The following is a 15,251-nucleotide window of genomic DNA, read 5'->3' as shown; positions in this document are numbered from 1 at the left end:
CATAGAGACCGAATTAGAGGTATTCTAGGCCTGTCTCAAGAAACCTATATAAACAAAGTTTTAGAGAGATATCGGATGAAAGATTGTTCACCGAGTATAGCTCCCGTTGTGAAAGGCGATAAATTCAATTTGAGCCAATGTCCAAAGAATGTTCTAGAGCGGGAACAAATGAAAAACATTCCTTATACTTCTGCTGTTGGAAGCTTGATGTATACTCAGGTTTGCACTAGACCTGACATTGCATTTGTTGTTGGGATGTTGGGAAGATATCAGAGTAATCCAGGTTTAGATCACTGGAAAGCTGCAAAGAAAGTCATGAGATACCTTCAAGGGACCAAAAATTATATGCTCATGTTCAGACGAGCTGAGAATTTGGAAGTAATTGGCTACTCTGATTCAGACTACGCTGACTGCATTGATTCAAGAAAATCCACTTCAGGATATATTTTCATGCTAGCTGGTGGAGCTATATCTTGGAGAAGTGCAAAGCAAACATTGACTGCTACTTCCACTATGGAAGCTGAGTTCGTATCTTGTTTTGAGGTAACCTCACATGATGTATGGTTGAAGAATTTCATTTCAGGGCTTAGAATTATGGATTCTATATCTAGGCCATTAAGAATATATTGTGACAATTCAGCTGCTGTATTTATGGCTAAAAATAACAAAAGTGGTAGTCGAAGCAAGCACATCGACATTAAGTATTTAGCCATACGAGAACGTGTTAAAGATAAGAAGTTACTTATCGAGCACATTAGCACTGAATTGATGATTGCGGATCCTTTGACTAAGGGCATGCCACCATTGAAATTCAAGGATCATACAAAAAGAATGAGACTTGGTTCTTTTATGTAATTTTGTTGTAAAAACAAAATTAATGAAATTCATTAATTTATGTTATTTTTCATATTCAGTTATGTACATATTCAGTTACCATGAAAAATATCAATAAAGTTGGACCTCGAATAAACATAGGGTTTATTCATTAAGTTATTTGAGAGATATAATACATTGTGATACATNTACGATTCTTCTTTTGACATTCAGACTCCCGATTTTTCTCGTTGATGGTATGCGATGTCTATAAATAGAGACGATTGAGGTCCCTAAGCACACACACCTCATAAGAAATATACACCATCTATCGAGAGGGTGGAGTGCTTAGAAGATTTCAACCGGAAAGAAAAGCAGAGAAATCAAATTTTCAATGGCCGGAGGTAATACTCGATCTATTTTCGCATATAGTTTTATCATGTTCATGTATACGTAAAAACATGATTTTAAGAAAAATTTCTAACAGGTGCTTGATGGCTGAAATCTCACTGATTGTGTTGTTATGAGACCACATAATAGGAGGATATTGAGAATTGGGAAGCCTTGGTAATGATCATACTCAACAAAAAGGAGTGAAAAGTTTTTGTTTAGCTAAGGATGACATCTCTCAGAGAGGAAAAAAAGGCAGAAAGATCGTCAATGTGGTTGCAAGAAAATTAGATTTGGATAGCAAAAGAAAGTTAAAGGAAAGAACTGTAGGCCAGGAACACCTGAGGGCAACATAGAATGCTCAAATGTAGACTTTTGGAGCATAGAAGTTTTATGTTGAAATTTGAGAGTTGGAAAATGAGAAGGGAGCAAGTGAAAATACTGCATTGTCTGTTTTAAAGTAGGCTTTCAAGGGCCACTTTGTTATATAAAAGTTGTTTTCATGTTAAAATGTTGTTGTTGAAATTCTGAGGAAAGGTAAGGTAAGTTAGAGTGATAAACTCTACTTTTTTCCCTCCCGAAAATCCCAAGAAATTAGTAACCATTATGGTCAGGCTCACTTGTCATTTATGTGCAAATTTACTGACATATTGTGAGCTCTTATGATTAATCGATGATTAATTATGGATTGGTATTGGTTAATGATTTCTATTGATGATTTTTTTACCTATTGTAATTTGTGAATTAATATCCACCTAAAGCCTCATGTGCGTCGTTGCATTCGGATGATTGGAATAATTGCTTCTTTAATTTGACATCATATAATTCTCGTTCACTTAGGTTGTCTCTTATTATGTTTTGTGCTGAATTTTTGGGCTTACATGTATTTGAAGTAGGTTACACCCACGTACATAATTTCAATGCATGCAAGGTATTTGTATCGATGCCTACTTTAACTTTGTTTGATATTCCATGTTACTAGTCAACATTTTGTATGGAATTTTCAATGGAATTCCTTGAGCACTATTGGATATAATATGAGTTATTATCATGTGGTTCATTCCCAATTCATAGCGTGCAGATTGGTGTTGTCATACATACTAACAATAGCTGATGCCTAGGGTATGTGTGTCATGGTTTCTCAATATTAGGGTGCATAGACTTGAAAATATAGTCACATCATGACACATTGGTAGATTTTCTCTTTTGGACTCCTTAATAAAGAATATTGTTTGTATGGTAATGATATAAGTGGCTTGGGTGAGCCCTTGCATCTTCTTTGATCTACCCTTGTAGATCTGTATTTCTAATATATAAAATGTTTACTAGTTAGTCATATTTTAGTTGATTGCAACAATCTCACACCATTCTCAATAAGTATGATGTCATCAACATAAAGTATTAGAAGTGTCAGTGTGCTTCCACTAACTTTCTTGTACACACATAATTACTCAGAATTCTTAACAAAATTAAACTCTTTGATGGTGTTATCGTATCTAAGGTTCCAACTCTTCGATATTCGTTCGAGACAAAAAATCGATCTCTGAAGTTTGCATATTTTATACTCACTTATTACAGTTACCATTAAAGAACATTTACATTCATCTCATATATTTCATAGTCATATCATGTTGTTATGGCTAGCATAATCCTAATAGACTTGAACTTTGCGAGGGGAGAAAATGTTTTCTCATAGTCAATTTTTTGTCTTTAAGTATATCATTTTGCTATTAGTCTAACTTTAAAGTTCACTGTATTCCCGTCAACTTTAAGCTTCCTTTTGTAAAATCATTTGTATCATATGAGAAAAATTCCCTCAATTGGATTTACTAAAGACCAAAATTGGTTCGAAAACATGGATTACATCTCGGACTACGTGACTTCAAGTCATTTCGATGAATCAACATCAGATGATGCTTCTTTAAAGTTCATTGGATCACATCTAGAACTGGGCTCATCTTGGCTCTCTTTAAGAAGCAAGCTCATCCTTATAGGTGGCCTTGAGATCCTTTCAGATCTCTTAATAGTGTGTATCTCTTCGACTGAAAGTTGAGGCATGGGTTCTACAATCTGAAGTATGGGTGTTTGTTGAATTTCCTCAAGGTCCTACATATTTTATCTAATAGATACATCTTCTCTACGAAGGTGTCATTCATATAAATAAACACTTTTGTTTCTTTGAGATCATAGAATTAATATCCAACATAGTTCTTTGGATATCTTATAAAGTAGCACAAACTCGATCTACTATCCAATTTGTATCATACTATCTGCTTCACATAAGTATGACATCCTTATATTCTAAGATAAGAATATTTGGGAGGCTTCCTCACCTATATCTCATGTGGTGTTTTGTCAACTGTATTTGTATAGATATTGTTCAACAACATTGTCAGAGTCTCAAGCGCATATCCCCAAAACTATGTCGACAATTGAGTGAATCCTATAATAGATCGAACCATGTCCATCAATATTTGATAACGATGTTCTGAAACATCATTCAACTATGGCATGGCAGAAGAGTTCACTGTGAGATAATCGCATTCTCCTTAAGATATTCTTCGAATTCAGTACTCAAATATTCTCCACCTCGATCATATCAAAATATTTTAATATTTTTTTCTAATTGTTTCTCTACTTCAACTCTGATTTCTTTGAACTTTTCAAAAGTTTCAGAATTGTATTTCATCAAATACATATATTCATACCTCGATAATTCATCAGAATAGGTGATGAAGTAAGAGTGCTCATATTTATTGCTAACATTTAACGGGCTACACACACATCTGTATGGATTCAATCCAATAGGAAAGGGTCTTTCGTAATTTTTCTTTCAGACATGACTGACATGTATCAAGAGAGTTTATGTTTGACTAATCAAACATGTATCACACTTTCTTTTTCTTTTTTTGTTATTGAAATTGCGTTAACTTGGACATTGGTAGGTAGAATATATTTTATTTTTAAGTCATAGAGATCATTTTCCAATTCATCCTTTTTAATTAAATATTCATTATTATAAATATTACAAACACATTTAGTAAGAGAACAATAAAATACAATTTTATAAAGCATGGAAATGTAAAGAATGTTTTTAACTAAATCTGAAACATATAAAGCATCTTTTAATAATAACTGAAAATTATTGTTCAATACTAAATAAATCTCTCCTATAGAATTCGCAAAAACTCTTCTTTCATTGTTTATCCTTAGGAATGTCTCACCATCTTTAAACCTTCTACTTCTTGTCATAGCTTGTAAAACATTGCAAAGATGATATTCATATCCAATATCTAAGAAGATGAGTTAATTGATATATTTACTTCAAAATAGAACATATCGTTGCCAAAACTCTTCTGGGCTAGATATTTCATGAAGTTGCGCTTTCAATGTCCATACTTCTTGTAGTGGAATTTTTTTCTATCTTATCGGGCTTTGTGGGTCATTTAGTATCCTTTGGAGCTTACTTCTTGTTGGGTTTGTTTTTCTTGGGAGGTACAGAAAGCTTCTTCCCTTTCCTTATGGGCCCTTTTCTTCACACAAAAATATTAAAGATTGTGTTTGTAATCTTGGCACAAGAGACGTTAAATGTTATGCGGATTGTGAGATTGCGGCTTACAATCGAGAGTGTACTAGGAGTTTCAATTAGGCAAGAGATAATTCTTAAGTTGAAATGGGTTTGTACAAATAATTGTATAAATAAAAGTCTTCTAATGGACCATTTCTAAGGAGAAGAAGGGGTGACGTAGGAGTTGTTAATTTCCAAACATCTATAAACAGATTCGTGTCTATTTATTTATTGCATTTATTTGTCATTTCTATTGTTTTAAAGATGCATCAATTTAAGCGCAATATTTTTTTCCCTCTCAATATTTAAAACGAGTTCTCCCCATATATCTCTGAAATTTTGAAATTTATATAAGAAAAGGGATAGTCCATAGTTCATTTTCTGCAGCAACACTTAAGGTCTGAATTGAATGAATAAACTGCTTTACCTCGAGCATTACCAGGCTACAAATTTTATACCGCTGAAATCCTTTACGAGTCTAGTTTGCAAGGCAAAAAACGATTTATCATTTCGACACTCGAGCAAGAAGTTATGTCATTTTTCCCACGGTCGCTGCAAGATGTCCGAAAATTGAAACTTTGTATTTATGTGTTAGAAAAATATTGAAAACAAATTTTAAAACTAAAAATCAGTTTCAAGTGCTCTTTCAATAATAACACACTCTAATATCAATTGATATGATCGATTTGGGGGAGAATCGTTGAGTTACAATAGCTCAATTCTTGAAATATTAAACACCAATAAATTAAATCAAATTTGGTTTTCAAACCAAGCGGAATACACTCAAAATAATCCTTCATAGAAACCGATTATGCATTTTGTAAAGCATTCAAAAGATATGCACGTTGAATGAGCAAAAACATTTTGGTTGAATTATTTTATCAAACACTTGGTAAGCAATATTTTGATATTTGAAAAACACATAAAATGATTCAACAATTGAAAATATGACTTTTTGATTCACACAAAAAGGGATAAATATGTTAGTTGAAATCAAGATTTGTGATCATAAAAAAAGGAGAGATTATTGGGTTTAGAAACTCTAAATTTTGATGATGACAAAATTTATTATTGTATTTCTAACATATTTACTCAAATGTGAAATTATTAACACAAAATGGAAGATGAAACTCGAATTTAACCAAACCGAAAATCTATCCAGCTTTGGTATTTTGATGATATCTAACAGCTCGATAATCCAAATGACCAGTCTCCAAGACGAATGAATAGAAAACTAAATTTGAGACAAGTCTTATTTCACGTTAGTTGGGCTAAATCGGATGTAAAACTGAATGACCAGTTTAGGCTTGAGAAAATGTCCAGCAAGGCAGAATTGACAGTTTCAATATCAGAAATAGTACAAAAAGTTTCTAAACGGTCATATTCTTATATATAATGTATATACCATTGTTGGAGCCTATAAATACATCTTAAAGATCAAATACAAGCTTTTGAAAGGGATTCAAATCATAGGCAACTTACATGAAGAAATGAGCTAGAATGAGAGCAAACCCAATGTATGAGGATACATTTGAGAGATAACTGCACTATAAAAGATTAAATCCTCACACACAATCACTCACACACATACATGAGAGTAGAGCTTCAAATTTTAGTTGAGTGAGTCTTTACACAAAGACGTTAAAGATTGTGTTTGTAATCTTGGCATAAGAGACGTTAAATATTATGCGGATTATGAGGTTGCGGCCTGCAATTGAGAGTGTGCTAGGAATTTCAATTAGGCTAGAGATAAGTCCGAAGTTGAAATGAGTTTGTATAAAGAATTGTATAAATCAAAGTCTTCTAGTGGATCATTTCCAATGAAAAGAAAGGGTGATATAGGAGTTGTTAATCTTCGAACATCCATAAAAAATTTGTGTCTATTCATTTACTGCATTTACTTATTATTTCTATTGTTTTAAATATGCATTGTTGAATCATTTTATGTGTTATTCAAATATCAAAATATTTCTTACCAAGTTCTTGATAAAATAATTAAACCAAAATATTTTTACTCATTTAACTTGCATATCTTTTAAATACTTTACAAAATGTTTACTCGATTTCTATGAAAGATTATTTTGAGTGTCTTCTACTTGGTTTCAATACCAAACTCGATTTAATTCATCGGTGTTTAATATTTCAAGAACAAAACTATTGTAGGTCAACGATTCTCCCTCAAATCGATCATATCACCTTTTTTGTTCTAGACGATGAGTCTACTAAGAAAACATGTTTTTCCTTTCTTTATGGTGGTCTCATACGTTATAAAGATGTTTAAACACACAGATGAATACTCATATGATGGGTTCACTGAATTACCCTTAATTGAACTTTCCAAGTGGTTTAATCAAGTGGATAGAGTTCGTGGTTATGATCATACACCCATCAATCCTAATGACTCGGGACAACATTGAGACTCTGCATATTAGGATTGTGTTTTGTCTCGATTACTAACTTCATAATAGTCATTAAGTGACAACATTAGATGTAATCATGACACATATAGTACTTAGTACATAGTGGTTGACGATTCACTAAAAGTGATCATGGTGAAAAGTTGGTATTAAAATAACTTATTTATAATATACCACTCACCTCGGATTTTTAACTTCTTCACTTTCGTCGCCACTTCTTTCTAATTTATAAATTTAATCATTTCTAACAAAGACATATGACAAAAATTTGTATGAGACGGTCTCACGGGTCGTATTTTGTGAGACAGATCTCTGATTTGGGTCATCCATGAAAAAATATTACTTTCTATGCTAAAAGTATTATTTTTTATTGTGAATATCGGTAGGTTTGACCTGTCTCACAGATAAAGATTCGTGAGATCGTCTCACAAAAGACCTACTCAAGACATATTATATTGCATACAGTCCCTTATACTGAAATTATTGACCACCTTTGTTTTTGCTGTGGCGCCGACAGAAGAAAACGAGCAATAACGTTAAGGATCCATCTCTTTTTGGAATCAAGGTTGGGCCACACTCCAATCTTGGACCCTAACGCAATGAGTTCATAAGATCGGGCTTTGGTCGGACCATGTAATATTAGGAGTAATCGAGAATTAGACATCATCGTTCAAATCTATAAAAAAAAAAAAAAAAAAAAAAANCATTTAATTAATTAAATCCAATATTATGTATGTAAAAAGCTTTTGGACGACTATGCCACGCAGGTCTACCGAAGGACCTATCCACATATTCGCCTCTGAATGCGCAGTCCAATTCATTTACTATCTATCGACTATGGCGTTTATGGGTTCTATAATCCGGCGAAGAACAAAACCCCTCATTCTTCAGTTCAGGGGATTTACTTCAAATGCGCCGGGATTAGGGAGCGGAAGGGCTGAAAGAATAGAGAAGATTTTGATTGCAAACAGAGGCGAAATTGCTTGCCGGATTATTCGGACAGCGAAGCGCCTGGGGATTCGAACGGTTGCCGTTTATAGCGACGCCGATGAAAGCAGCTTGCATGTCAAGTCGGCTGATGAAGCCGTTCGCATTGGACCCCCTCCGGCTCGGCTCAGCTACCTTAACGCTGCCTCGATCATCGAGGCCGCTAGCAAAACCGGCGCTCAGGTTAACAGTTTTGCGTTTTTTTCTCGACTTCAGCTTATTTGATTAATCTTAAAGCGACGGTTTTGTTTTGGAATTTGCGATTTCGGAAAGTTTTAAAATATATATATATATCCGAACTCGCACAGATGAAGTTCCATTTGATGAATTACGTAAACTAGTGCTAATTAGGCGCGTGACTTGCTTGACTTTTCACGGATCTTTATTTGTTGGCTCATAATCTAGGTCTCATATTCTATGTTTTGGTGTTAGTATTTGTTTCTTATTGTTTCTCGGACGTGCTTTCAGAGTGGGATATCTTATTTGTGATAATTAGGCTATCCACCCAGGTTATGGTTTCTTATCAGAGAGTGCTGATTTTGCTCGACTTTGTGAAGATGAGGGTCTTACATTCATTGGGCCTCCTGCCTCTGCGATTCGTGACATGGGTGACAAAAGGTAAAAAAAGCAGGGAATCTCCATTTCCTTCTGTTCACTACTTTTCTCCCTTTGATCATTCTTCAGTTCAGGTTAACTATTTAATTAGTTTCTCACTCTCACTCCATGTCGTTGACCTTTCCAATACTTGCAAGTGAGATTAAGACATCAAAAGAAACCAAAGGAAACTTTTGTACATCTCATCAAACTGAATAATCCACTGACATACAAGAGAAAGTACAGGTGAATCCAAATCACGTATAAAATTAATAGTTCTAATTTCTAATTGACATATTTTGAGATGAAGCTATTTAAATGCACTAAGGAAGTGCTCAACATCAATATGCCCACGTGGTGCGTGTGTTTCAACTATTTGGCCTTTTCCAGCAACGGACTTTGCATGATTTCTTGTAGTCTCTCTAATATATTTTTTTCAAAGATGGGAAAAAGGTACATTGCTCATTTTCCACGGGACCTTTATTTTAAGCGTGGATAAGTACATTACCTTCTTGTTCGCTGCACTATTTTTTGACCTTTCCATCCTCTGTTTTCACATAATTAGTCAATGCTTAAGGAATTGTTGCATGGATTGCTAATTGTCGGATATTATGCTTCAGTGCTTCAAAGAGAATAATGGGTGCAGCTGGAGTACCCCTTGTGCCTGGATATCATGGTGACAATCAAGATATTGATTTAATGAAGTTGGAAGCAGACAAAATTGGATATCCTATATTGATCAAGCCAACCCATGGAGGTGGAGGGAAGGTGCGCCATTGATTTGTTCTTTCTCGAAAATAGTATGTCAAAGCTGAATTTCTAAGATCATTGGTGGTTCAAATGTTTCCCTACTGTAACATCTCTATTTGCCATGTAAAATTTCTTTATTACCGAACAATTTTTATTTTGTCATTTTTGGGGGGACATAAATAACGGACTCCGAGGCCTATTGTTGTAGACCATGCATGCCCTTATATAATAAAATCGGAATCCGTGTGTTAGTTTGAAAACAATTTTGCTAGCATTAGATGTTAAAACTACCAGAGTTTGACAATCAGAAAAGATAGTTGCTTCCATACTTGGGTTCATGTGCATTTTTCAAATTATCTTATGCAATTCCTTGTTCAACCTCTTAATCAAGCAAAATGTGCACTTGGCATTGGGCCATTTCTTGTCTTTCCTAAACTGATTGCAGACTGGCTATTCAGCATATCCAGTCAAAATTGTTGATGGTTTTATCGTGTAACTTTTTATTTTACTGATTCTAGGGTATGAGGATTGTGCATAGTCCTAATGATTTTGCTGATTCTTTCATTGGTGCGCAACGTGAGGCTGCTGCATCATTTGGTATAAATACGATCTTGTTGGAGAAATATATCACAAAACCTAGGCACATAGAAGTTCAGGTACCCACTTTTTGATGTCATTTATCCACTTTAATACCTCTGTCCTTGTGTTTCCCCTTAGTGTCATGCAGGAAATATTTTCTTTCCATTTTTTATTCAGTCCTTTACAGTAGCCAATAGGGTTTGAAGTGGGGGAACGACGGCTTAATTGTTCACATAATCAGTAGAGACAGCTGCGGGAAAAAAAAATCTGAATCTACTAGTATACCATGACGATAACAAACGATATCATTTGCTTGTATTATCTGTAGATCTTCGGGGACAAACAGGGCAATGTGATACATCTAAATGAGAGAGATTGCAGTGTCCAGAGAAGACACCAGAAGATAATCGAAGAAGCTCCTGCTGTAATTCTTCTTTCCCAGATTTGCTCCTTTAGTTTCTTTTTTTTCCCTGGTGATTGCGAGCTAAGTTATGACCAAAATACTGTATGTGCAGCCAAATATTGATGTTGGTTTTCGCTCCCACTTAGGTCAAGCAGCTGTGTCTGCTGCCAAGGTTATACGTGCATATACCCTTTTCTGCTCTGTTTGTGCCATCACTGCATTTTATTTTGTTTTTCTTTACCTTCAATTCTCATTCTTTGTCGTAAATTTTCTATTTTTTCATTTTTTAAGGCAGTCAATTATCACAGTGCTGGCACGGTCGAGTTTATAGTTGATACGATCTCTGGGAAGTTTTATTTTATGGAGATGAATACCCGTCTTCAGGTGTCTTGATCTCTCCGAGTGGAGTCCTTTCTTCGTTATGCAGGCTTTATATATTTTCCAATGCAGAAGATAATGCACTTAGTTGCAGGTTGAACATCCTGTTACTGAGATGATTGTCGATCAAGATCTTGTTGAGTGGCAAATCCGTATTGCCAGCGGAGAGCCTCTTCCAATTAGTCAATCAGAGGTGCCATTGTCAGGTTATTATATTCTCTCTACAAATCTAAAATATCATCCATGTTGCATGCCTCAAAGTTGAGGCTGGGCTATGTCAAATTGAGTTGGATAGAGGAGGGACATCCAATAAAAGGTTTTGATCTGATGTCAAACATTTCCACCTATATAACACTTATAAGTGCTCCAAGATGATTGATTATGATAAACGTCGTATTTACGTATTTTATTGCATCGTTTGAGTCTTAGTCTGCATTATTTTGTGTATATGAAGTCCTCATTTTGTTCATTTTATCTTAATGTGTTGCATTTGATCACCGCTCAACGATTACATGATTCTTTATTATATTTTGCGTGCATCGTTCAGGATATGATACTCTTAACTTTCTTCATCATTTTTTACTGACGAATCTCTTCAATTAATTATCAGACTAAGTGAATTGACTCCTTTGGTTTCCTTATTACAGGCCATGCTTTTGAAGCTCGTATATATGCTGAGAATGTTCCAAAAGGATTTCTCCCGGCAACTGGTATTCTTCATCATTATCAACCCGTCCAAGTTTCATCAGGAGGTACTTGGAATGAGAATGTTAATTTAGTCAAATGAATATCATGCAGCTTCCAAACTCTCTCTTCAAACTACTCATGCTAGTATGCGCAAGTAGCTATTGGTGCTGATCTTATTGTTCTTGCCAAACTACTAGGAACTTCATACATCTCTGACTGTAGAAGCTCCAAGATTTGCTTTTCATATTATTTGTCTTTTGCTCATGTGAAGCAATACCATTTACCAGTCAGGGTCGAGACTGGAGTCGAGCAGGGAGACACAGTTAGCATGCATTATGATCCCATGATAGCAAAGCTTGTAGTGTGGGGGGAAGATCGAAACATTGCTTTAACCAAAATGAAGGACTGTCTATCAAAATTTCGGGTATGCGGAATTCTACATTTATTTACCCCGTGACATTGTTTATGTGAATTCAGTCACTTTCCAAATAGTTTACAACTTGTTTTGAACCTTCTACATATGCATAATCATGGAATATTACTGACTGTTGAAATTCAGTACAAATTATTTCTCTTAATCTAATTGACTATGTATTGGCTGATACTTGTCATGAAATATATTTTTTGAATATTTTTAAATCATCATTCTGCCCATGAAAACTCCTCAGTCTGATGACTTTTCCCATGTGTATGCTTAAGCTTGGAAATTCTCAGTCTTTACCTATTTTAGCTACATATAAATTTTATGGATTTGTCAAGTTTTGTGCTGTATCATCTACATATATTGTTGGTGAATGTCTGTTCACTGCTGGGTGCTTCAATCAGATAGACCTTCATGTATCTTCTTACTTCACCTCTCTTCTAGTGCCTACTCAAAGGGCTCAATTTCCATATCCTTTGTTCAGATCTGATCAGTAGCATTTCCAGGTTGCTGGTCTGCCAACCAACATAGATTTTCTCTTAAAACTTGCATACCATGGAGCTTTTGAAAAAGGAGAAGTAGAAACCCATTTCATTGAGTTGCATAAGGATGATCTATTCATTGATTCAAATAATTCGTTATCAACTCAAAAAGCGCATAATGCTGCTGTACATAGTGCTGCTATTGCGGCCGTATGTGTTTGTGAAAAGGAACATGCAGCAGTGAAGGAAAGGGCCCCTGGTAATGTGCTAAGGCAACTCTTATGCATATCCACACCTTCTCCATTCTAGAGCATTACTTATTTAATCTTTCGCAGGTAACCTTTCTGTATGGTATGCTAATCCGCCTTTCCGAGTCAATCATTGTGCCAAGCGTTTCATAGAACTTGAATGGGATGATGAGTCCAGCAATACTGGCTTGAAAATTGTACCAGTCCATGTCAGTTATCTGACGACGGGGAAATATGTAATTGAGGTAGTTATACATTTTTTCTTTGAACTCAATTGATTCAAAGTATGTTTACCTTGTTGCTTTGTGTTTACAGACAGGACTGAGCGGTTTTTCAGGTCTCGAGATGAATGTAATGCAGTTAAATAACCATGATTTCAGAGTTGAATATGATGGTGTGAGCACAAATGTCTGCATAGCTGTTTATGCCAAGGTTAATCTTTGAACCCGGTTACAAGCTAATGGATTGCAAGATGTTTGAAATTTGTATGTTTTGTTCTCTGTTTGTTGAGTGTTTATGGGTCTCTTATTATCAATTGTTCTCATTTGTGTTGTTGATGTTATAGTTTCCATCAGAAAGTGGAAGCCCTACTCTTTTTAGCTTATATCCAGAACAAGTAACTCCTCAGGTTGAAAATGTGTATCTGAATATTCCTTGACGATTTTGCGGACAAACATATAGGACTTGACGCTCTTGGCTGCAAGATTGGGAAAAACACTAATATTATAAGAGCAGAAAGCTGGGCAATGAGGTGTTTGATATAATTTTAAGTGAACAAACCAAGAGACATGCATCATATGGATGACAAATGGTTTGATGCATCAGCGCCTTAGACCATACTGTACATGACTACATGTACATGAAAGCACACAACACCATTAAATGGAGGAGGGAAAGGGCCTATACTTAACAGTCCCCATCGCTTATATGATTAATAAATTGCTCATGAAAGATTTATGCCTGTACTGTCCTAAGATGGTATTATTATATGTTTCCAGTGTGTACAAGATTTCTTTCGCCTCGGCTCATTAGATTTGTTTGTACGGTGTTGACCCTCACCAGTGGTTTCTTTAGCACAGCATTTTGCATTTATAACCCTAAATAAGAGTTCAAGTGATGTCTGCATTTCAGGGTCAGATGGAGCACATCCACATCTGGCATGGATCACATCATCACCACTTTAAACGTAGAAAGGGGATTGAACTTGCTGATGATGTGGAAAACCAATACAGGCCTGCTGCCGAGACGTCCTCACATCCACCTGGTACTATGGTGGCTCCTATGTCTGGTTTAGTTGTCAAAGTTTTGGTGAAGGATGGAACAAAAATTGATGGAGGGCAACCCATTTTGGTTTTAGAAGCAATGAAGATGGAGGTTTGTGTTTCATATGAGCATTACGCCTTACTCGATTTACTCGTTGATTTGGTTTTTGATTCACTATTTCTGCAGCATGTTGTGAAGGCATCAGCTGGGGGTTATATTAGCGGGCTCCAAGTGTCAGCAGGCCAACAGGTCTCCGATGGCACCATTCTTTGCACTGTGAAGGTAACTCGTGCATATGATGAGTTAAGATACTCAAGCACCCATGTATTATAAATGCCATTTTGAAAATATAATCCATTTTTTCTTTCATGTTGTTGAAGGCATAACGGTGTTAATTTCGAATCGAACTAATGTCATACTTATTTTCAATTGTTTTATTGAACAGGCTGAATAAAAATTAAGAGTCCTGGAATAATTTGTGGGCGCTGTGCACTGCACCTACCCCTACACCTATGCCATGGTAACAGAATCCTAGTTGGACACCTTTCATTAAGCTCAATGGTGGCTGAAGATATGAGACCAGGGGCGGAGCCAGGATATTAGTTCAGTGTAGGCAACAATATATTATAATTAATAAAGGAAAAAAAGAGCAATGATTAATCGACAACTAAAAATAATGTGTCATAAAGTTTGAACACAAGTTACGAACATCCAGTAGCATTGATAATTGATGGGAAAACGTCAGAAAATGACGAACAACAGCGTGTATATATATATATATACACACACATATATAAAAAAAATTGGCCCAGTGTAGGCATCGGCCCACACTGGGCATATGCTGGCTCCGCCAGTGTATGAGACCACATACGAGGATGAATATTTATGAGCCTTAATTAGCAGAACAATGCCTGCTGTATTTCCTCAGACTTGTTCTTTTTTAATTTCTTTTTTTAAAAAATAAAAATAAAAATCTTGGTCGAATGCAATGGTATTTACTTATGAACTTGTGAATACTGAAGTTTGTAAGTTTTAAATAATAATTTAAAACTTTTAAAATATAAGCACTCTTATTTATGTACCATTTGTGAGCAGAAATTGTTGCCCAAGTGACACAAGTGCATTTACAATCATATTGCAGCACGAGTATTGGGATTCCATCTTCATCTTGTGATAAACTCAAGTAACATTCGATAATGGGTGCCCATTAAAGCTGAGTGGCGCCCATGATACCTAAAGTTTGAAGTTGACAAAAGAGCAATAAGTTTTTT

The 15,251-nt window shown here is 35.3% G+C and overlaps 1 protein-coding gene across 1 annotated transcript; it reads left to right on the top strand.

Moving 5' to 3' along the window:
* Positions 1-7,969: 7,969 nt before the first annotated feature.
* Positions 7,970-14,517, top strand: LOC140973384 (methylcrotonoyl-CoA carboxylase subunit alpha, mitochondrial). Its single transcript, XM_073436129.1, has 16 exons — positions 7,970-8,358; positions 8,672-8,793; positions 9,390-9,537; positions 10,038-10,175; positions 10,427-10,522; positions 10,614-10,673; positions 10,793-10,885; positions 10,974-11,085; positions 11,527-11,631; positions 11,854-11,990; positions 12,494-12,728; positions 12,805-12,962; positions 13,033-13,149; positions 13,849-14,091; positions 14,167-14,262; positions 14,426-14,517. The coding sequence occupies exons 1-16, from the start codon at positions 8,026-8,028 to the stop codon at positions 14,432-14,434; spliced, it is 2,202 nt and encodes a 733-aa protein (XP_073292230.1). The 5' UTR covers positions 7,970-8,025; the 3' UTR covers positions 14,435-14,517.
* The last annotated feature ends 734 nt before the right edge of the window (positions 14,518-15,251 follow it).

Source organism: Primulina huaijiensis, chromosome 3, assembly GCF_012295235.1.
Source record: "Primulina huaijiensis isolate GDHJ02 chromosome 3, ASM1229523v2, whole genome shotgun sequence".
NCBI lineage: Eukaryota > Viridiplantae > Streptophyta > Magnoliopsida > Lamiales > Gesneriaceae > Primulina > Primulina huaijiensis.
This window is presented reverse-complemented; position numbering and strand designations above follow the sequence as displayed.

Coding starts and splice junctions, on each gene's coding strand:
- LOC140973384 (XM_073436129.1), top strand. CDS start 8,026: ATGGCGTTTATGGGTTCTATAATCCGGCGAAGAACAAAACCCCTCATT. Junction 10,674..10,792: donor CAGCTGTGTCTGCTGCCAAG/GTTATACGTGCA, acceptor TCATTTTTTAAG/GCAGTCAATTATCACAGTGC. Junction 14,092..14,166: donor TAGAAGCAATGAAGATGGAG/GTTTGTGTTTCA, acceptor CTATTTCTGCAG/CATGTTGTGAAGGCATCAGC.